Below are 22,585 nucleotides of genomic sequence, written 5' to 3'. Positions count from 1 at the left end.
GCATAAAACTGATTCTGCTGCCACTTTTTAATTTGTCCACTCATCCTTATTTAGTTTAGTATTTTGTTAATAAAAACTTATTTATTTATCGTATTTGCATTAAATTTAATACGCTTTGATATTTCCATTGTTTGGCTCAGTCGGCGAATAGCCAAATATGGCTTCGTTTATTTTTTTATTTATAGTGAAAGGATGTCTCCATAAGCAGGAATAGAAGCATTAGCGAATTTCAAAAACACACCGGAGGCGGAATCGAACCGCTATGCATCACTGCATCTTCAGGATTTGAAGTCCTGACAGCCCACCATGGGCTACTCACCGATGCAGTAGTTACTCAGCTTGACTTTATTTATCCTAAATCGCTTTTTACATCAGAAAGGCTGCCACAATGCGATGTTTTTGCAAAAGCAATTTGTAGCGATTTCCCTTCCGCAGAATTAATCAGTATAAATTAAATCAGACATCTCAATATAAAGTCAAAAAAGTCAAACCAATCATTCATTATAACGCCGAGTGGGCTATTATTCTAATATTCCATTTCTGTACATGATAATTTCAAGTTCCCTCTCAAAGAAAACAGATACCGTCGGTTACTCTTCCAACCTATTCATACGCTCAGATGGCTTCAAGAAGATGGTGAAGAACTTAGGAGTCAAGAAAACCAACCAGCAGATTTACCTATCTCCAGACAACCACTCGAAACTGCACACATCTACAGGCCTTCGAAGGTACACAAAGGAGTACAGACTGGGTAAGAACGCAGAGGATGCGGATCGGGAAAGCTAATTCGCACAGCACGAGTTAAGGATTCAAACATCAAGCAAAGACCTTTCGAAAAGGAAAACAGTTTCGATAAATGCAGGATTGAACTACGACAAAAGAGGAATATAGTTTCTCAAATATGAGCAGGAAGAGTAGCAGTGCTTCAAAGACATCTGCAAGATATTGCTGGTTTGATTCATAATGTCGAATTATTCATTCAGTTTTCATCAAAACTCAAACATCATCTTTTTCATTGTCCCCATCCTCCTTGTTGTCCTCCTTGTTGCCCTTGCTGTCCTCCCCAACCAGCTTGTTGCCCTCCTTGCTGCCCTTGCTGTCCTCCCCAACCTGCTTGCTGCCCTTGTTGTCCTCCCCAACCTTCTTGTTGCCCTTGTTGCCCTTGTTGCCCTCCCCAACCGGTTTGCTGTCCTCCCCAGCCTCCTTGTTGTCCTCCTTGCTACCCTTGTTGTCCCCCCCAGCCTGCTTGCTGTCCTCCCCAACCTGCTTGTTGTCCTTGTTGTCCTTGTTGTCCTTGTTGTCCTTGCTGTCCTTGTTGTCCTCCCCAACCTCCTTGTTGTCCTTGCTGCCCTTGTTGCCCTTGCTGTCCTTGTTGTCCTTGTTGCCCTCCCCAGCCACCTTGCTGCTGCCCTCCCATTGGTTGACCCTGATACTCCATGGTGATTAACAGCACACCGGCTGGCCTTCCTTTGAGGTTTAACTGGACATTATAGTTCGATGCTTTGTTTGGCGAGGCGTAGAGCTGCTCTAAGTTATAAGTTCCTTCCCCAACGAGGTCATCCTTTCCGAAATCGTCATCATAGACTTAGACTTTGAGCATTTTATCTTGGGAATTGAAGACAAGAGAATCGTTCCATTGTGGGGATTTTCCTCCTCCACTGCAAGTTTTTGACCTCTGCTTTTCTTGTCCAACAAAAACCACACAATAAGGGTCCTATATAATTAAAAACGCTACTTGCTTTCCGAAACTATCGTTATCTTTGATAAGATTGGCCGATACTGGCTTGGCAATGACTGGCATTTGATTTTATAATATGATATAGGATACAGGCTTTTCACATTAATTTAAACCTTTACTTTAAAGCATACTTATTTTTAAGCCGAATTATATGAGTCCCATAATTTAATTGTGGGAGCCCTGAGAATTTATGTCTTGTCTGCCGAGTCCTAATCGATCAATTAATTTTTCCCATGAACAAATTTCAAGTTAACCGACTAATATGGCGAATAACATAAATTTATTCCTTAATTATAATGTCATAAGCTTGTATTCAGAGGTCAGTTTATTGCATGCTGGGTTGTTAAACAACAATTTTAAGCGGCTCGAATTTCAGACTCATGGCATGCGAAACTGTGTTGTCTGCACCTAAATTCCGCCTTGAGGTAAACTTGAAGAGTAGCTACAATCCCTGAGAACTGGCTTGGTGGCAAATACGCAGGGATGATATAATTTCGGATCTGGTGAGTGACCTTTGGTTATATTAGCTTTTAATAATGCGTTTGGAATAATTATGAATGATGAACAAGCTATATAGAAGAAAAGCATGTGAAATCGAATCGGATAAGGAGATCTACCAAAATCATTTGAGCCGCTTAGAAAAACTCAAAGAGGGCCAGAGTCCATAACAACGCAAAAGAGATCTTGCGGGCAAAAAACTGCTGGGCACCATCAATGAGGTCAGGAAGATCCGAGGCTATAACAGGGACTTTAAATTCAAAAAAATGAAGTCAATCGAGAAAATTTAAAAATTAAAACAAATCAATTACGCCAATGTCAAATCGGTCATCAAGGGAGCGATTGAGAGAGAGACTCTCCCTGTCGCGACCAAGCATAAGCCTAACTTTTAAATGATATTTCAAGAGAACCATAGGATACTCAACAGAATCCTCAATGCCAAGCCCAAGGTCAATTTCCAAGCCTGCGAAACTCCCACTTTCAACAGCAAGGCGCTTCCAAATATTGCTGATGATTTCTCAGTGATTTATGAAAAATCGAAATTGAGCCAAAGCAGCAAGGAAAGGATTAAACTCCAACTCGGAAAAAGCGACCACTACGTTAAGATATTTCTGCTTTTCGACAGCCTCAACCTGGAAGCTGTATTCAAATAAAGTTAGTAGCTATTTTGCTTGGAGGCCTTCTGTGGCAGCAAGGGGAGTCGCACAGAAAATATCGTCCTCAGGGATTTCAGCACCAAGCAAATAGTCCTGAAAGTGCCGCAAAACGAGTACAAAGCTCACACTATCCGCCTCAGTTTCATCAAAATACTTGACAAAAAGTAACTGACCAAAGGAGTCGTCGAACTGGACCCCGAAGATTTCCAGGTAGATGCCTAAAACTATTACACCCAGCGATCCGGGAACATCCGTCAGATACATATCCGCAAAGAAGTTTATACTGCCAAGGGGAGACAAGAAATAAAACCCAAGTTAGAAATGTGGGGGGAAAAGAAAATATAACGAAAATAGAAGAATCTATAAAACAAAGCTTTTAGGACATCGACGAACTGATTTGAAAATCTTATTATCAACAGCATCATCGCACTATTGCAGTTTAGTTTATTATTGACAGTTAAAATTTATATTTATTTTCACAAAGTTAGCTGAATCATGCGTCTGATTTAATCATTTAAACTTTCTTCTTGAGCGCATCTCTGACGCCCTTCATAACTAAAAGGCTGATTTAGTGGCTATCCTTTGCCTTAATCATGGTTCCCTTATTTTTCAACTTTTCGATTTGTTCGCAATAGTTTTTTTTCTATTTTTATTATTTCTTCAGCCGTCTATCTCTCTCTTCTATTTCATACTTCATCTTCACCAGTTATCGCTCCAACTCACTCTATTTCTGCTCCTTGTTTTTAAGTTTGAGCTGCAGTTTGTTCGTAATGAGCTGATGCTCGTTGATGTTGACGCAGTTCTCGTGCTTCGCTTTGGATGTGGCAATCGAAAAAGAATCTGATTCGAGCTCCACGACCTTTTCACGTGCTCTCTCCAGTTGCTATTTCAGCTCGAAGACTTCCTCCTTCATGCCAGATATTTTTTGGAGGTATTTATTCTCCTGGTCCAGCAGCTATTTCTTCAAGATGACAATGATTTACTCATTCGAGTCGGTCATGACCTTGTTTGTCGACTCCTCTTAAAGCTCTCGCTGCTACTTCTGTTGCAACTCAATCGTCTTTTCATCAAGGTCCCTCTTTAGTTTCTTGGTGTCCTCCTGCAATTTGAGAATTTTGGCTCGCAGCTGGCTTTTTTCTTCTGAGTCCAACAAGAACTGATTCCTCAAGGACTAATTTTAAGAGTAGAGGCCTTGGTACCGGAACTCGAGTTCATCCATTTTGCCCTTGTCCTCCTTGCCAGCAAACTTCCCCTCGCTCTCATTATAATAATTGGCTTATTTATTGAGACTTGACTCCTGGATCAGATTCATGAGTTCAGTCATCGCACTTTCCTTGAGGGACATGATTTGAGTGATGAACTTCTCCTTAGATTAGCATTCGATACATGCGATAAAGAATATCTACAGCAGTATCATGTAACTCTATTTTTATTCTCCTTTAGCCATCGCCAGCAGGTTAATCGAAGGCAAACCCGTAGGAAACAGAGAGTTCAGCTGGTTATGGTAGTATGATTATAAAGCCTTATAAATAGCCTTGAAGTTTATGTACTTTGTTTGCCACTCGTTCGAGTTTTCAGCCTATGCGAAGTATACTGCTTCGAAACCAGGGATTAGTTCAGCTAGTTTTCCGAAGATTCTTTCGTCCGCCAGATCTTCCTTTTTGAGGTTAGGGCGACTGAGAACCTGCTGCAACCAGCCAAGCAATGCCAACTCTCTTTACATAGAAGTTATTAAATATTAAGCTAATTGAATTCGAAAATTTAAATGTCCTCATACAAGATCAGTCAACTATTTACTTCTTCGTGCCCTGCCAGGTCCTCCCCAGCGCCTTATATATCACCAAGTATGCTTCTTCGTAGACATCGCATGGTAGTCCCATCGTGAATATTTGCTTGGTCCCATATTACTCCACCTTGTACACTTTTTGGCTACTGCTGAATTTGGTTTGATTGGCACAGAGGTTTGACTCTCCGGTGCCAGGCTTCTGACTGAATAGTTGGAAACCAAAGCCAGGTTTGGTGAAGAGCTCTTTATCGTTGAATGATTTCCTCAAGACATATCCTCCGACCATCTTTGGAAAGTCGATTTAGTCAAAATCAAAGGCTTATTGCGAAATTATCTAGGTAAGGACGAACTGCAGATGGTAATTTCGAGCCATTGCGCCCATAATCGGGTTGCCAACAAATTTCGGGCTCACATAGTGCCGTTTTTCATAATCTGCGTCCGAGAAGAAGATTTAATATTTGAGGAACGGTTGCAGTGATCGTCTGCATTCAATTTTAAAGTCCATATATATTCCTCCATTGTGGTAAAGTAATTCGTATCGAATTAAGTCGGCAATTGGGGCTTTGTACGACCTATTTTGGCCTTTCTCATATTCCAGGGATCGCCAAATTATGGAGTAAGTTAAAGGGAAATTTTGAACCGTGATGTTTTAAATCGTCCAAAAGTAAAATTCAAAGGTTGGATTCTTTAACTTTAGTGTATCAAGAAGAGCCATTCGGAACTCACTGATATGATTATTTCCAATCCATATATGATGTATCTTCTTTTCAATTTTATCTGGGGCTCCCCTGCGAAATGCAATATTCTACAAAGAATTGAATTTGTAAGGGGAAAGAGCAGAAATTGTTGTCCATACCAGATACATTCTTAAACTACTTTATTGGCTTTTTTATTTTTCAGTCATTACTCTCGGAATTACTCGGAAAAGATATCGCTGAATTTCAAAGACTTGGTACCTGATCATTTCAACCATTGGGAACACGAAAGAAGCTTCAGTTTCGTAAAATTATATTTCGTCGCACTTCAAGATCCAAAAATAGAGCAGTCTAAACAGATCCGACTTGAAAATTTGGAGGTCTTTGAATAAATTATGGAAGTCAGGACTTTCTTTACGAAAAGTATTAGATATACGACGATACTTTTTGAGGGAAACTGTCTCCTGATTCTAGTTAATAAAACTGGAAATGTAATAGTGATACTTTTCGTTGATGCTTCTCTAAATTACAGAAATGAATTGCGGCGCGAATTCGATGTTTTGCCGCGATGAGACGATAAGCGCGCGATCGGGGCAGTAAGTGTAGGCCGATTCGTAGACTCCGAGCGAGGACACAGTGCGGTTGGCTCTGATGCGGAGGCGTAGTCGCGAAAAGTCGAAGTTGCCGACAATAAGCTTTCCAATTTCCCAAAGGCTTTAGCCGGCAGCGATCTAAGGATAGTTATAAGGCGCGAACACGACGACTGAGAGTTCACTCTTTCCTTCGACTGAGCTCAGACTTTTGAGGTAGGCCTTTGCATCTGCAGCCGAAGCCTTTGAAGGGTCGTTAGGGAAGGAAAGGAAGCAGGTTTTGAGATTGGAAGTGGAAGTGGAAGTGGAAGGCTAATGCGGTTGGTAGAGCGCAAACTCTTTGAACTGCACAACGCTGTACTCGAAACTGTGGACGATTTCCTCGAAGCCTTTCAGCTGCGGGGAGCGCTGAAGGAGGGCGAGGAGGGGGTAGATGATCAGCTCCTCGACTGTGTACTTGTTGAAGAACGCGAAGTTGAGGGGAGTGATGACGCGCAGGAAGGCCGAGTCGAAGAGGAACACATATTGGTTGAGGTCTGCGGGGGCAATGCCGTTGTCGAGGTCCGTACTGTTCAAATCCGGCAGCGCTATTTCGTGTTTACCCTCACCGATTCCGAGAAACGCTCTGCTGCTGAACTCCATTGTGAGCTCCTTCATAGCATTGAGCCGGGTGACGATTGCGTCGCACCCTGGCGCCTCAATTTCGAAGTTGCTTTGCAAGTATGCGATTTTTTTGCAACCTTGAGTCGCATCTTTGAGAAATGAATAATCGGAATCTGTGCTGACTATACTTAAATTCACATCATATTAACTGGATATGAATTATGCTTTTATGCATCTATTTGCAAGCTGATCGAGTGAATCGAGGAATATGACTATCCTTTGAACTTCACTCTATAGTAGATTTCGGGCAACTCGCACTGATTTCTGAGTGACTATGTTAATTCCATTTATGATTGCGCAAATTTGCTTTGAATTCTGCTTTCTTTTTTGTTTAGAAATAGTAACAAGAGCCATTACTCTGTCCGCTGCAGTAGGCTCGGCAAATTTTACTCTATGTTGTATATTGATTGGGGGTTTTGTATCATAGAAATCGTTATTGTATATAGCGTATCGTGATGTGTCATCTACAAATTGTTACGCTTTAAATTCATTAGCTTCAGCAGCATGCAATGAGAGCTAGGCGTTACTATTTGATTTGCTTTTATTAGATCTTGCTGGTTAATCCTTTATGCCAAAAGACAGTATTAAAAGGATGGCTAAGATCGCAATTATTATGATTTTTGGGAGATGGGAAACATTTGGCGATTTCTGCTGCTTTTCGGTTCCTTAATGGAGGCGAGGGATAAAGCTTTCGAACTCTTAGTTAGAACAGGTGTGTGACATGAGTTCAGTATTTTGATGCTTCGAAGATTGCCCAAAACACTATTTATTTCATATTCAAACATAGCATAATTATTCATAATCATATAATCATAGGTTTATCGTTTGCTTCTTTTTTCCGATCCATGTGCCTGCCAGCACCTTATAAAAGACCAAATAAGCTTACTCATACACAGCGCAGGGCAATCCGATTTTGTAGATGTGCTGAGTTTTGGAATCCTTGACATCAAAGACTTTTTGTTCTGCACTAAAATTTGTTTGAGTGGAGCAAAGATTTGGCTTTCCTGTTCCTGGCTTTTGGCTGAAGAGCTGAAATCCGAATCCCGGGACTGTAAAAAGCTATTTTTAATTAAAAGATTTTCGTAGAACAAAGCCACCGACGATTTTTGGGAAATCAGTCTTTTTGAAATCAAAGTTTTCTTATAGTATTAACTAAGTTAGAACAACATGCAAATAATAATTATTCTTCATTGCACCCATGATTCCATTACCGACAAACTGCGGCTTCTTGTAGTGTGCCGGTTCATAGTCCATGTCCACAAAAAATATCTCATATTTCAGGAATGGATCCAAAGATTTCAGACACTCGGTCTTAAAGTCCATGTAGATTCCCCCTTGATGATATAAGGCCTAATAGCGTAGTAGAGAGGAAATTGGGGCACTGTAGGATCGGTTGGATAGTTTCTGATATTCCATAGACCTCTTGACCAGACCATATGTATATGGGAAGTTTAAGAGAGTGATGTCCTTGTCTGTCCATAGTTTATAATTATAGTCTGGGTTCTTTTACTTCACGCTATTGGCCAGAGCTTTCCGAATATCGCTAATGCCGTAATCTCCTATCCAAATTTGATGAATGTTTTTCTCGATTCTGTTTGTCGCACTGCGCCGAAATGCGATATTTTACAATGAGTTATAAGAATAAGGACTCAGTATATGCGAAGTAAGAGCAGGCCATTCGAGGTATAGCTTTATATTTTAAAATTATTTCTTCTCTTGTGGCGTTTCTCGCCTAGGTTTTACAGAAAACAAACTTTCTTCTATTATTCCAACGTTGAGCCTCACCATTTACAGTAGTGTTGACACGAATGAATATTCACTTTCGTAGAACTCTATTTCACGGCACTTTAGTGTCCAAAAATACACCATTTTGAACAAATCCATGCGAAAAATTTGAAGATTCTGTAAGTGGGAAGAAAAATAACGGCCTGAACTCCGAAAGGATCGATCGTATTACAGAGGTGTTGTGAGGGTTACTGTCTCCTGATTCGAGTTAATAAAACTGGAAATGTAATAGTGATACTTTTCGTTGATGCTTCTCTAAATTACAGAAATGAATTGCGGCGCGAATTCGATGTTTTGCCGCGATGAGACGATAAGCGCGCGATCGGGGCAGTAAGTGTAGGCCGATTCGTAGACTCCGAGCGAGGACACAGTGCGGTTGGCTCTGATGCGGAGGCGTAGTCGCGAAAAGTCGAAGTTGCCGACAATAAGCTTTCCAATTTCCCAAAGGCTTTAGCCGGCAGCGATCTAAGGATAGTTATAAGGCGCGAACACGACGACTGAGAGTTCACTCTTTCCTTCGACTGAGCTCAGACTTTTGAGGTAGGCCTTTGCATCTGCAGCCGAAGCCTTTGAAGGGTCGTTAGGGAAGGAAAGGAAGCAGGTTTTGAGATTGGAAGTGGAAGTGGAAGTGGAAGGCTAATGCGGTTGGTAGAGCGCAAACTCTTTGAACTGCACAACGCTGTACTCGAAACTGTGGACGATTTCCTCGAAGCCTTTCAGCTGCGGGGAGCGCTGAAGGAGGGCGAGGAGCGGGTAGATGATCAGCTCCTCGACTGTGTACTTGTTGAAGAACGCGAAGTTGAGGGGAGTGATGACGCGCAGGAAGGCCGAGTCGAAGAGGAACACATATTGGTTGAGGTCTGCGGGGGCAATGCCGTTGTCGAGGTCCGTACTGTTCAAATCCGGCAGCGCTATTTCGTGTTTACCCTCACCGATTCCGAGAAACGCTCTGCTGCTGAACTCCATTGTGAGCTCCTTCATAGCATTGAGCCGGGTGACGATTGCGTCGCACCCTGGCGCCTCAATTTCGAAGTTGCTTTGCAAGTATGCGATTTTTTTGCAACCTTGAGTCGCATCTTTGAGAAATGAATAATCTGAATCTGTCACAATGTCGACAAAATCATAACTAAACTATTCGTTATTAAATCTTTTCATGATGAACCTTTGAGCCAGAATGTCCAAAGAATCCGAAGCAATAAGAATTTTCCTGAAGCCCTTTTTTAACATTAATTTAGCAGCCCTTTCTACATGTTAGTTGACAACATTGATTCCATTAATGAAAGCGCAATACTGCCCAGGGAGGCCGGTGGCATATTCTTTGATAATGGTAATGATCTTCATTTTCCTAAATCGATAGGCAGCTTGGCCAAAGCTTACTCTCTCGGAGACATTGACTCGAATATCCGGAGTTTTATTTTAAATTGCAATTTATTCCACATCATAATTCGACAAAAGAGCATCATACTTATTAGTGATTCTTCTATTTTCATCCTCAACCTCATCTATTTTATTGTTTGGATCTTGAATGGGCGATTATTTTTACAGACCTGGTGTTCCTTATTTTGGTTTGTTATCAGAAGTCGCTTGGTTCTAATCTTGTATTAAGGTGTCCGGCTTTAACTGCTGCTGTGCTCCAGAGTTGTGACTTTGAACTGCATTTCGGAAAGCCTAGGAATATGAATAGAATGCCAATAAGATCATGACCAATAAAAGGCAAACAACAAGCAGCTATTTCCGGCGCATCTGGAATTTTCTCCTGAAGTTCATGCTATCTTCGGGAGGAGCCGGGTATTGGCGTTCTAAAACTTTGCCCTATTCGTCTTCATCATCTGATGCGGTATTATTGATTACATTCATGTTGATTTAAAATCAATTATAATACTATGTGCATTTAATTAATGCAATGGAGATGAAGAGCGAACAGTATTCGTTATTTAGGCTGGCTAATGATTATATTATTAACTTCCAGAAATTAGATGCAGCCAGTCGCCTACATCTACAATGAGCAGATTACGGAGTATATCTTCAGCGAGGGCCACCCCATGAAGCCCAAGAGGATCAAAATGGCACACAGTCTCATATAAAACTATAACCTCACGGACTCCATGAGGGTCTTTCACGGGAGGATGGCCAGCAAGGCATAAATTTGTGAATTTCACCATCCGGACTACGTCGAGTATCTCCACAACTGGGTTACGCCCGACTATAAATCGATTCTCAATTGTATACCTGTGGCGCCCATTGTCAAAATACGCGAAAACTAAAAATTTAATGATATCTACAAAATCAATAAATCTGTCGACTGCCCCTCATTCAATGGCCTCTACAATTTCTGCGAGTTCGCAGTGGGAGGCAGTCTCGATGCGGCCGATTTGATTATTACTGGTGAAGCCCACACTGCAATCAATTGGTCCGGGGGCTATCACCATGCCAAAAAATCTGAAGCGAGCGGCTTTTGTTATGTCAATGATATAGTTGTGTGCATCCTTGAGCTTTTAAAAGTCTACCCTCGAGTGCTCTATATAGACATCGACGTTCATCATGGTGATGGAGTAGAAGAAGCATTTTACCACACCAATCGAGTGTTGACCTTAAGCTTTCATCAATTTTAAGACGACTTCTTCCCAGGCACAGGCGAAGTTGAGTCTATCGGAGAGGGCCATGGCAAGTTTTTCGCAGTTAACGTCCCCCTCCGAAAAGGAACAGATGACTTTACCTATATTGAAATGTTTAAAAAGGTGAGTAGCATTGTTAACAGCTCCTACCGCCCAGATGTCATTGTGCTTCAAAGTGGAGCTGACTCTTTATCGAAGGACCGGATCGGAAACTTCGAGCTCACCATTCGAGCCTATGGGGAATGTGTCAAGCATATTAAAGGCTTTAACGTCCCCTTGATTTTATTAGGAGGAGGCGGCTACACGATTTAAAATGTGGCTCGATGCTGGGCATATGAAACTGCAGTAGTCCTCGGACAATAAATTGACAACAAAATTCCTGAGTACGATTAATTCTATAAATACTATAAAGACGATGGTCATAAACTTCATTTTGAGCCGCAGATGCTGAATAAAAATTTGAACCAGCGCAAAGATTTAGATAACCTGCTGAGAGTAATCTCAGAGAACATGAAAGAAGCTGAAATACGACCATCTGTGGCCTTTCATTACACTCCGAAGAACTTTGTGCCGAGCAATGAAAATGATTGGAAGGTCATTCAAGAAGACGAAGACAGCATTTATGAGGATGCAACCTCAAAGTATTTAAAGTGACAATGTTAATGTATAGCTAAAGTGATAAGTTAATCCTCACATGAAACCAATTATTTATAGAGATAAGTCCATCTTTATCAATTTTCAACAAACTTATCCTCATTCTGCTCAGCAACTCAATGAACAGAACGTAGAGTACTTCAGAGATAGAATGTAGTGGCCGTTATTTTATGATGGCCATCTGTTAATTAATTTTCTTCTAAGAATAACAAGTGCAATTTTGAATTATATTAATTGTGATAATATAGATAATGGGAAACCCGTACAAAACGAATATCTTAGGGGTTGGGGTTGGGGTTGGGGTTGGGGTTGGGGTTGGGGTTGGGGTTGGGGTTGGGGTTGGGGTTGGGACTGTTTGTAACCCCTTGGACATCGCGCGTACCCGGCTCAATATCATGGTTACTCATCAATTATGCAGAGCTCACCTCACCATAAAAGCGGATACTACGTCGATTTTCAGCATGCGCTCAAGGTCATTTGGAAGGAGGAAGGCATACGAGGCTTCTATGCAGGTAATTGCCCATTGATTTAGGCTATACTATAAATGCAAAGGCCATATCCATTTTTCATTCCCTTTTTTTTTCGTTGTACGAAGCAATGAAGCAATGGTGCCGAAACCAAGGGTACCCCCAATGGAAGTAGTATCTGGTGAGTACGACGGTGGTAGGGTCTTTCTGCAACTTTGTGACCAATCCAATTTGGGTGGTGAGAACAAGGATGATGGTCCAATTTCTGCATCCTACGTAACTCCACTATAAGTCACACTCGATCATAGGAATAATGAAGCAAATTGTGGAAGAAGTACGCATGTCGCTCAGTTTAGTAAGGATTCATGTCCCTTTTTCGAGGACTCTCGGCCTCTCTCATGGGGATATCAAATGCTGTTATTTATTTCTACATCTATGAGAACCTCAAGCAAAGGATCCATGCAGGTCACACTATTTCCGGCTCCTACGAAGTGCTCATCGCATCTCTCGTCTCCAAACGTACTTTTTTGATGACGTAGTGATCGCTTCCAGCCTCACCTACCCGTTCATACTCATTCGCACAATTCTACACGACAACCGACGAAGAGATAGAACCAGTGTACTGGAAGTCATTAAACACATTTACCAAGACAAGGGAGTGAAAGGCTTCTATAACGGACTCAAACCAGACCTAATCAGACTCTTGCCTTCCAATACAATTGTCTTTCTTGTTTATGAGTATATCAAAAGAGTTTTATGATTACTGTGCTCGTTCTGATAATATTTACGCCAACCAATTCAATAGCTATCATAATAATCATAAAATCAATAAGGACCACATTGCAGCATCCCCACATCAGTCGCATAAGAATATATTCTTGTCCTGCCCCACGGCGATGATACTCTGCTCGCCTGTCAAAAGCATTGTGCTAATTCCCACTTCCAATTGAATAGTGTGTGCGCAGCTGTTTCCCTTGAAGTCCCAGAATTTTATGTTGCCGTCGTTGCTGCAGCTGATGATGACCTACTTGCTGAGCTGGATGATCTTTGTGATATGGGAGGTGTGCTCAGTGGGGAGGTTCCTGATCAAGTTGCCAGTGATGATGTCCCACATTTTTATCGCTTTGTCGAGTCCTCCACTGAAGAGCGTTACATCATCTTGGAGCAATAGTATACTCCAAATAAAATCAGTATGCCCTGTCAAAGTCTTCAGGCACGCCGAACTGTACTTCTTTGTTAGGCTCCACACTTTTATTGTTCTATCTGCACTTCCTGAAATTAAGGTGTGTCCATTGCTCGTGCATTACATGCTCAAAATGTCACTCATGTGACCAGAAAAGTTCTTAATATTCTCTCCTCTTTCGTAATCCCATATTTTTATGTTGTAGTCTGCACTGCCTGAAGCGAAATTCACCCCGTCGTTCAAGTACTTCAGGGAAATGACAGAGGATGTGTGTCCGGTGAGAGTCTTTAGGGGGCTCAGAGGTGATGATGCAGCTTGGCTTTTCTTAGATATTTGACTCACCTGCGACAAATTTAGGTTGCTCTGGGAGAGGTCACCAAGCTTGAGTGGATCCGGCCAGATCTTAATAGTCTTGTCATAGGAGCCCGTCACAAGCTTCGAGTTTGGCAGGGTGATCATGCAACGTATACCGCCAACATGGCATTGGTAATTGCCGATTTGCTCGAACGTAGTCATGTCAAACATATTTATGGCGCCATCATCTGAGCCTGTTATTACCTTTCGGTCCGGTAGCTTGCACGAGACATAGACTGTTCGAGTGTGGTTGGAAGGGAATGTGGCAGATTTAGCATACTTCTTCACACCTTGAACTGGGACGGTGGATAAGGAGTCGATCAGGGCATTGGGGTTGACATCCTTTGAGCTCAGGCCGACTGTGGAGTTCTTATGGAGTGTAATAAGAAGAGGGCCGGCTTGGGATAGCTTATTCTCGAAGACTGTAAAATATGACTTAATGCTTTCGAACCGCGTGTAGTCGATTTAAGGAGTCTCATCGTGCATGGACATCAAATTCTCATAGATCTTCCTGATCTGCTTCGTGTTTTGTTCGTCAATATTATCGAGGGTGAGCTTCTCCAGTAGCTCCCGAAGACCTATCTGAGAGGAGATGTCCTTACTGGAAATGACTTCCTCAAATGTTTAAAACTGGGCCATGTAGCTGGCCTTGTAGGCTTCCTACACCTTCTTTTGCATCATTTATTCGGTCTGGGCATAACTGGCCTTGAATTAGTCAAGCTGCCCGATGATAGATGCTCTCAAGTCCTCTATTGTTTTCATGATCGATTTAGTCATGTCATTAAGTTCGTCCTCAAATTTTTTGATTTCCTCATCCACAACATCGTCATACATTTTGCGACGACTCTCCCTATTGGCCATGTAGTCATGAATGTCAGCCTCTTTGGAGAGACCCTTCATTTCAAAACTCATTTTCTGGTCATACATGAACTCTGCGATGTCGATCACATAGGGGGTCATATCATGACGGCAGTACTGCTTTTTGAGGAGGCAGCTAGAACAGAATAGCCTTTCAGTGCATTGGGAGTGCTTGCAGAAGTATTCAATGAGTTTGGAAGGATGCTTGGAGCACGAGACTCTCTGAGGCAATACATAAGCTTGCTCTTCATGCATCATCAGCTAACTTTAGTTCATCTTTATGGGAAGTTATCTTTATATGTGAAGTTATTTTTATATGCTCAACCAATATATACTCTATATACTCTCTATGCAATTAATATAATATTCTATATTCAATTGTATTGGCCCAAACTTTATAACACTCGATTCGCGAAGACAGCAATAATCTTAGTAAATATAGCCATAAAAGGGAAAGTTTTTCGTTTTTGTGTTTTTGGTTTCTTGTTACTTTCGAGGGGTCTTCGGATGAAAACACGTCGATAATTATTTCAAATCAATCTTGCTCCTGACAAACTCTCACACAAGTATTGCAAGCAAAAAATCTTAAATAAAAGTGCAGATATGAATTAGCGTTTTGCAGTTTTATCAAAAATGTGATTTCATAAATTTTTCCAATTTCAGAAGCTACTTTAACGATTACTCTAACAACTCATAGCCTCTTTGTGAACTTTACCGAGGGTTTCAGCCTTCAAGAATCAAATTTGTTTTTGAACTCAACAATGACATTGGCGAAGTTGTTCAAATAGTTCATGCTCGCTCTGCCCATTTCGACAAGAATATTTTTTAAATCATATAAATTCATGATCTCTCTTTTAACTTCAATAAAGAGCTTAATCTTGACTTTTCAGTCTGACGAGAACTATAAAAAGTAAAGGCCATGCTACACGAATCGAACAAACTACAAATAAAAGAACTAAGGATTATACTGGACCACTTGAACATCCGTTAATATATGATAGAATTGCAATACAATCTGAACAGAGCAGCCATCTGTGGCAACCATATCCATTTGATTAAATATCATGAACAATCCATGAATTGCATGAAATTGATGATACAAAATTAATCCTATTATGAAGTGTAAAGAATAATAAAAATTAAATTCCATACTTACTATAATTATTGAGAATGTTTACCAAAACCCCCAATGGCCACATCGTCTATGAGCAAGATTACGAGTGTGTTATCGATCCAGTAGCAGGCAAAGGAGGCATCTACATTGGCAACCTCGAGGCAGCTCAGAATCTCAAGACTCTCCAAAGTACATCCATTCCTTAATTAGAGCACAGCATCAAGTCCATACTCACCGCAGCCAAAGGTGTCATCATCGATCATCCCAAGACTGAAGTCCCATATTATCTTCACGTGCCTGGTTAGGACCGAGATAATTTCGATCTCGCTAGATATTTTCCTCAAGCCATCAGCTTCATCCGAGATTCTCTCGAGACTACCAACATCATGGTCCACTGCCTTGCCGGAGTATCTCGCTCCGTCTGCTTGGTCCTAGCCTACCTTATGAAGCACAGATCAATGACATACGACCAGGCCTATACACTCGTAAAATCCAGGAGAAAAATCGTAATTTTTATTAGACGATTTAGATCCATCCCAACGACGGTTTCATCCAGCAGCTTCGAAAGTATTAAAGCGAGCTCAGAGCCACTGGATCATATTCACAGCCAGCAAAGAATTACGATGAAAGAGACTATATTCCTAAAGGCTCTTCAGTCATACCCAAGCGTAGGTACTAGTATTACAACGTGTAAGAATAAAACTCGAAGTATGCCTATGAGCCCACATTCAACCGAATGAACGAACGGCCAAAAAGGACATAATGGTATTAATCGCCCACTAAATTCAGCAAAGATGCCAAAGATAGGGAAGTTTAACGATTGACCAGCAGCTATTTGCCGTCTTATTTATCCCCGACCAAAAGACCCAACTCCTCAGCGAACTACGAGAGAATTTCGACAAACAGTGCCGCACTTATATCCGAATATTCTCACAAATTTATGGAATCGCCAACTAAGAGGTATACGAGCAAATTCGAAAGCTTTTCTCCCACCAAGTTAGGCTTGCACAAAATCTCCTCCTACAATGCCAACGGAAGTGACTTGAGAGGAGAGGCTGACTGGAAAGAGTTCGATCACAAAGAGTCTGATCGCAAGGAGCTGGGTCAGAGCAGCCACTATCGGGCAAGGGCATCTTCTGATTTGAAAAAATAGACCCCCCACAAACTGTTTGGGGACAACTCCACCAACCTATCTTACGCTGGGTACAATGAAGCCTCAGCAGCCGACCTCAGCGAAGAACTGGATCGCAAAATATCAAAAATACGATAAAAATATTCCGAATATTCCAAAGGAGACTTAAAATTAAGTCGGAGGGCCTATGGAAGAGAAAGCTCTTACACCTTCGACTAAAACGACATCATGGGAGCTTTACAAATGAGAAAAATCGTGTCAGATGTAGACCACACCCGAACTAGTCAAGCCAACCCTGAGTTGGGAATGATTCGCAACAATTACAGCAAGGGACTAGGAATGAGAAGACTTAACTCATATACTGAAGGATATTGATTACTAATTCATCCATTACATTTACACCTACCCTTGCATATACATTTGATACATTTGGATCATTACATTTGCCCTGTTGATTATTTGTATAGTTATAATTTAAATCTTTTAATCAGCCAAGACAAATGGCAGAACTGACTTTGCTGCTCCGAAGAGCCAAGAGAAATAACGATAAGAAAATTGATCTCAGTAGTAAATAAATATCCTTTATCCCCAACGATGTCTACGGGCTCGGAAAACTCGAGATTCTCAACCTATCGAACAACAAAATAGCATCCGTCGAGTAAAGAATCAAATAACTCCAAAATCTAAAAGTGCTCGACCTCAGCAACAATTCCTTGATGGATCTGCCAAAGTAAATCCTCCAGCTCGAAAACCTGCAGGTTTAGTTTCTGAATATAGTTAGGCTCTCATCCTGGACGGAAACCCGCTTCTCCAGCAATTCAAGCCTCTGCTGACTGAAAGTGCTTCTGTGGACTTGAAAAAAGTATTGAATCAGTGCTTCGGGAAATAATCATCGGATTCTTTGAATGTAGATCTTGCATAAATCAGGTCCCCTCGTGGTTCGAAGAGACGAAGCCAGAACTCAACAGCAGCAAAGCGTTCGGGAAAATCGTATAAATTGAAAACCAGTACAAGAACGAGCAGCAAAGAGTGAAAGAGCTCTAGAAGTAGCTAGAGAAGATGGCAATGAAGTCCAAACAATCCTCCAACAAGGAATCATTCAGTCTGGACGCAGAGGCCATCCTTGAAATTAACTACAACGATATCGAGTTATTCGAACAAATATCGATGGGCGGGTTCAGCACAATCCATCGAGGAATCTACAAGGGCTTAGATGTTGCGGTAAAGAAAGTATTCAACCCGAAAGTGGACGAGGAACTGCTACAGGAATTTAATAACGAAATCAATATGATCGCGAAGTATCGGCATCCTTCCATTGTCCTGCTCGTTGGAATCTGCAGTGTGCCTCCGAACTTAGGCATTGTGACGTAGTTTATACAGAGCGGATCGCTTTACGACCATATCCATAAGAGAAAGGCCAAATTCACGGACAAATAGAGGAGGAGGATAATACTACAGATTATTAGCTCGGTGCACTATCTCCATGCGCACGATATTGTCCACAGAGATATCAAGTCGCACAATTTCTTGGTGGACGAATGGCTCAATGTGAAGCTTTGTGATTTCGGACTGGCTCGTTACAAGTCGAAGCTTAACCAAGGGCCAATGCAGTTTAGTGGAACTCCGGTCTACATGGCTCAAGAGCTCTTCTAGAAAAAGGCCTACGACGAATCCGTCGACATCTTCGCCCTGGGGACAATGCTATTCGAGTTGTACACCGGAGAGATCCCTTACAACGGACTCGACCCAGGGGCCATAAAGGATAAGCTGCTGAAAGAGCACACAATAAACCACCACTCGGTGGAGAAGCCAGTCCTGGAAATAAGTACATTTGGGTATATGTAGTAAACAAGTGCAGAAGCCCGAACATCAAGGACCGACCAACCAGCAAGTAACTGCTCAAGTTCGAGAATTGGTGAATGGCTGGGCTGGCAGTTTATTGATTAATTGCTACTCTAATTGAAATATAAATATCAATCCCATCGAGTTTTTGCGTAATGTTCGATTGGCAGAAAATATAATCATCATATTTCGGGCACCAATGACTACTGCTTGCGGGTCTAACAGAATCAGCCTTGTCTGTCTCTCTTTTCTTACTCTCGCCATAACTACCCAATCTCTGCTCCTCAACTCCACGCCCATACATCCTAATAATCCATCACTTTACAATCCCTTCTCCTCGCAATAAACCATCTCCAGCCGGAAGGCCAAGTGGGCAGACTTTTTTAACTTCCGTAATAGGCCAGCATTTTCGAATCAGCTCACCAATGTCATCAAGGGATCCTCAAACGAACTCAGAGGCACTGAGAATTAAGTATAGGGATCCTCAAACAAGCTGATCGGCAGGAACAATTCGATATTCGGAGCAAACAACTCCATTTTCGGGCTTGAAAATTCCATTTTTGGAAACACAAACTCCATCCTCAAAGGAAGTAACAACAATATTAAAGGCACTGATAATACCGTCAAGGGCAATCGGAACTTCCTCGAAGGGGATGTGAACAAGGTCGATGGGAACAACAACTCCTTGATCGGCAGAAATAACAGCTTGAAAGGTCTCGACAACATCATCATCGGGAGTAATAATAATGCAGTCGATAATAGAAATAACTTGGTTGGAGATTCAAATAGTGTCAAAGGTTCCCAAAACGAACTTTTCGGAAAATATAACGAAGTTGTCGGTAATGCAAATCTAATCCAAGGCAACGCAAACTCAGCCACCGGCGATGCAAACACCATTGCCAAGGAAAACAATAAGGTGGCTGGAAGTGCAAACAATGTGGATGGGAACGATAATTCCTTAATTGGGGACAGCAACACCGTGATGGGTGACTAAAACAAAATGAAAGGAAATTAAAACAGTCTCAAAGGCAACGATAACCTGCTTCTGGGTAACATGAACAGCCTGGATGGGTCTAAAAATTCAGTGGCCGGTCACAGCAATCTTGTGGCTGGGCATTCCAGTACTGTTGTGGGCGATCAAAATGCGATACTTTCAGGGAACTAAAACCAAATTATCGGCAACTCGAATCTCATCAAAAACGGAGACCAAAACAATATTGATGGCCATTCGAACAGCGTCAATGGAAATGATAATAAAATTGTCGGCGACAAAGCCACAATCAAAGGGAGCACGAACAAAATCCTTGGGAATAATGTTGAAATACAGGGCAGCCAGAACTAACTAAAAGGAAACAATTCCAAAATTATTGGATCAGAAAACGAAATGGTAGGTGATACGAATTTAGTTTTAGGGTCGAAAAATAAACTAACTGGTTCTTCGAATAGGATTGAAGGAGCGCAGAATAGGGTCGGTGGGTAGAATAATTAAGCAAGAGGCAAAGGCAACGATATACTTGGCTTCTCGAATACGCTCAGAGGAGATTTTAATAAGATATTTGGAAATATGAATCAAGTGCAGGGAAGCCAGAATAAAGTGGCAGGCCATCAGAACAAATTCGAAGGCAGCTCAAATTTGATGAAAGGCGACTTCAATAGCATTAAGGGAGATAATAATTTAGGCTAAGGAAATAGTAACTCCGTCCTAGGTTGGGCAAACGTCCTCGGTGGCAATCAAAACAGTATTTTCGGGAGCTAGTCCTCAGTGATGGGGGACAGGAACAGCCTATTCGGGGATAAGAATCTGCTGACTGGCTCTGGCAATGAAGTAAGAGGCAGCCAGAATGTCCTTAACGGCAGTAAGAACAGCGTATTCGGCATTCAAAACTCTCTGACGGGCCACGAACATCAAGTGGAGGGCAAAAACAATTTTATCAAAGGCTACAAGAACCAACTCGTGGGCAATATTAATGGAATTTTCGGCAATTTTAATTCCGTCTTCGGGGATCAGAACTCACTCGAGGGCCAGGATAACAAAGTCAAAGGAGCTTTGAATTCTATCGCAGGCAACCGAAACTAGCTCAAAGGATCAAGCAATCTACTCTTCGGCGACTAGAACAAGATTAAAGGCGACCACAACCAACTTAAAGGCACTCTCAACGCAATCCAAGGCAACTGGAATAAAGTTGCCGGGAACCGTAATTCATTGATCGGCTCGACTAACGTAGTTATGGGTTAAGATAACAGCGTGATCGGGGATAGAAACGAACTGAAAGGCAATGCTAATGTGCTCGAGGGTAACCGTAATATGCTGATGGGAGATGGGAATCAGTTGCGGGGGTCATAGAATAAGATCGAGGGTCATGGTAACAGAGTTTTAGGGGATAACAATTTGATCGTGAACGATTTAACAGGAATTAATTTCTTTTGATATATTTATCTAAATACTAGTCGCACCTATCAGATATGTATCATTCAAACTATTGGCTGCCCATGTCAATCCAGCATGTGACTCAAATTTATAGGATTGCATTTTAATTATACTACAACTTACTCATATTACTCAATATATGCATACTACTTCATAAATGCATATTACTCAAATATATGCATGTTAGTATACTATATTACGATGAAATTTACATATTTACAGATTTAGTTGTCATTCTGTTGAATGAGAAAATCAGGGGTTGGGGTTGGGGTTGGGGTTGGGGTTGGGGTTGGGGTTGGGGTTGGGGTTGGGGTTGGGGTTGGGGTTGGAAGCCTGCTAAAAATCGGGTACTGACATCAGCATTTGTCTTCAGTTTCTGATCAAACTCCTCATTTTTACAATGCACCTCAATAAACAATTTTATAAAGGAGATTTAGTCATGATTATAAGTAGATTTCTTTATGTGCTTCGCATGCAGGGCAATTACTTTATATATAAATCAAATTCTCACAATCCTATTTCTGGGGTTGGGGTTGGGGTTGGGGTTGGGGTTGGGGTGGGGTTGGGGTTGGGAGTTGGGACGCCACAAATTTATTATAATATTTCTGCCAAATAGAATTCAATGAGCTAGGATATTTGCCCTTGGGAGTCCTTTGCCACAGATCGATCAGGAGGATACACCGAAAGCAGGAATATCGTGGAGAGTGTAAAACCGAAACTGAAGTAAAGGCCATTAACGGCGGGAGTAAACAGAGGGAAAAAAGTTGAAAGAATGCTAATCAGCCGATTGAACACGGATAGCTAGCACCAGGAGGACAGGAAAAGTGCCAAAACGGAGCTAGAAGAAGAGCTGATAAGGATAAAATCAGAGCAAATTCCTTTAAGAATTGACAGGAAGGTCGCCATTGAGGATTCCTGCTTTTTTTATGTTCAGCCCCTTTTGGAAACTCACAAGTACTATTAGAACATTTCTCGTAACGAGCAATCGAAAACAAAATGTTTAAAATTTGGGCAGAAACGAACCGCATCCGACATATTTAAGCCCATGTCGTCACCCTACTGCACACAGCAAACGGGTTAGGCTGCTTATCATAGCTTCACCAGTGTATCCAAAGTGTACACCTCGCACCAACACCATCATAGCAGTTGGAAAAAACTGAAAGCCAGTGAACATTCTCGAGTATTTGAAAAGCCCTCGCTAACTTTCAGTGCACACACACAAACAGTTGGCCACTCGGGTGCATCCACCCCGATAAACTTGAATGGCAAATTGCAGAAGATGATGAAATTTCTGTCGAACAGCAGTCGCCAGAAAGATAAATAAACGCAATTTACTTCATGTCCAGCGTCGGAGTTGAAAAAAATAAACAGGAAGCCTGGGTTTGTGTACTATAATAGGCAGATCTACTGATACTCTGCATTCAATTTATTAAATTTATAGCTATTTGTGCCAGTACATTGCACATAATTTGCATGAATTTGCATGAATTTGCATGAATTTGCATTAATTTATATTGCACACATTAA

The 22,585-nt window shown here is 41.6% G+C and overlaps 1 protein-coding gene, 1 non-coding gene and 1 pseudogene across 2 annotated transcripts; 1 reads left to right on the top strand and 2 right to left on the bottom strand.

The window, feature by feature from the left end:
* Window positions 1-236: 236 nt before the first annotated feature.
* TRNASTOP-UCA (transfer RNA opal suppressor (anticodon UCA)) lies at window positions 237-325 on the bottom strand. The gene has a single exon. It is a non-coding gene; the product is annotated as a tRNA-Sec (tRNA).
* A 10,377-nt stretch (window positions 326-10,702) lies between these two features.
* Window positions 10,703-11,354, top strand: LOC148298668 (uncharacterized; annotated as a pseudogene).
* A 1,817-nt stretch (window positions 11,355-13,171) lies between these two features.
* LOC148298667 (ribosome biogenesis protein WDR12 homolog) lies at window positions 13,172-13,846 on the bottom strand. Its single transcript, XM_088276724.1, has 2 exons — window positions 13,455-13,846; window positions 13,172-13,286 (listed from the first exon to the last, which is right to left on the bottom strand). The coding sequence occupies exons 1-2, from the start codon at window positions 13,844-13,846 to the stop codon at window positions 13,172-13,174; spliced, it is 507 nt and encodes a 168-aa protein (XP_088132850.1).
* Window positions 13,847-22,585: the final 8,739 nt, after the last annotated feature.

Source organism: Brachycentrus maculatus, unplaced genomic scaffold (assembly GCF_059751285.1).
Source record: "Brachycentrus maculatus isolate JH-2025_06_01 unplaced genomic scaffold, ASM5975128v1 h1tg001762l, whole genome shotgun sequence".
Classification (NCBI taxonomy): Eukaryota; Metazoa; Arthropoda; class Insecta; order Trichoptera; family Brachycentridae; genus Brachycentrus; species Brachycentrus maculatus.
The sequence above is the reverse complement of the archived record's forward strand: the minus strand, read 5'-3'. Positions and strand labels throughout refer to the sequence as shown.

Coding starts and splice junctions, on each gene's coding strand:
- LOC148298667 (XM_088276724.1), bottom strand. CDS start 13,846: ATGACTACGTTCGAGCAAATCGGCAATTACCAATGCCATGTTGGCGGT. Junction 13,287..13,454: donor ATGAGTGACATTTTGAGCAT/GTAATGCACGAG, acceptor AACGCTCTTCAG/TGGAGGACTCGACAAAGCGA.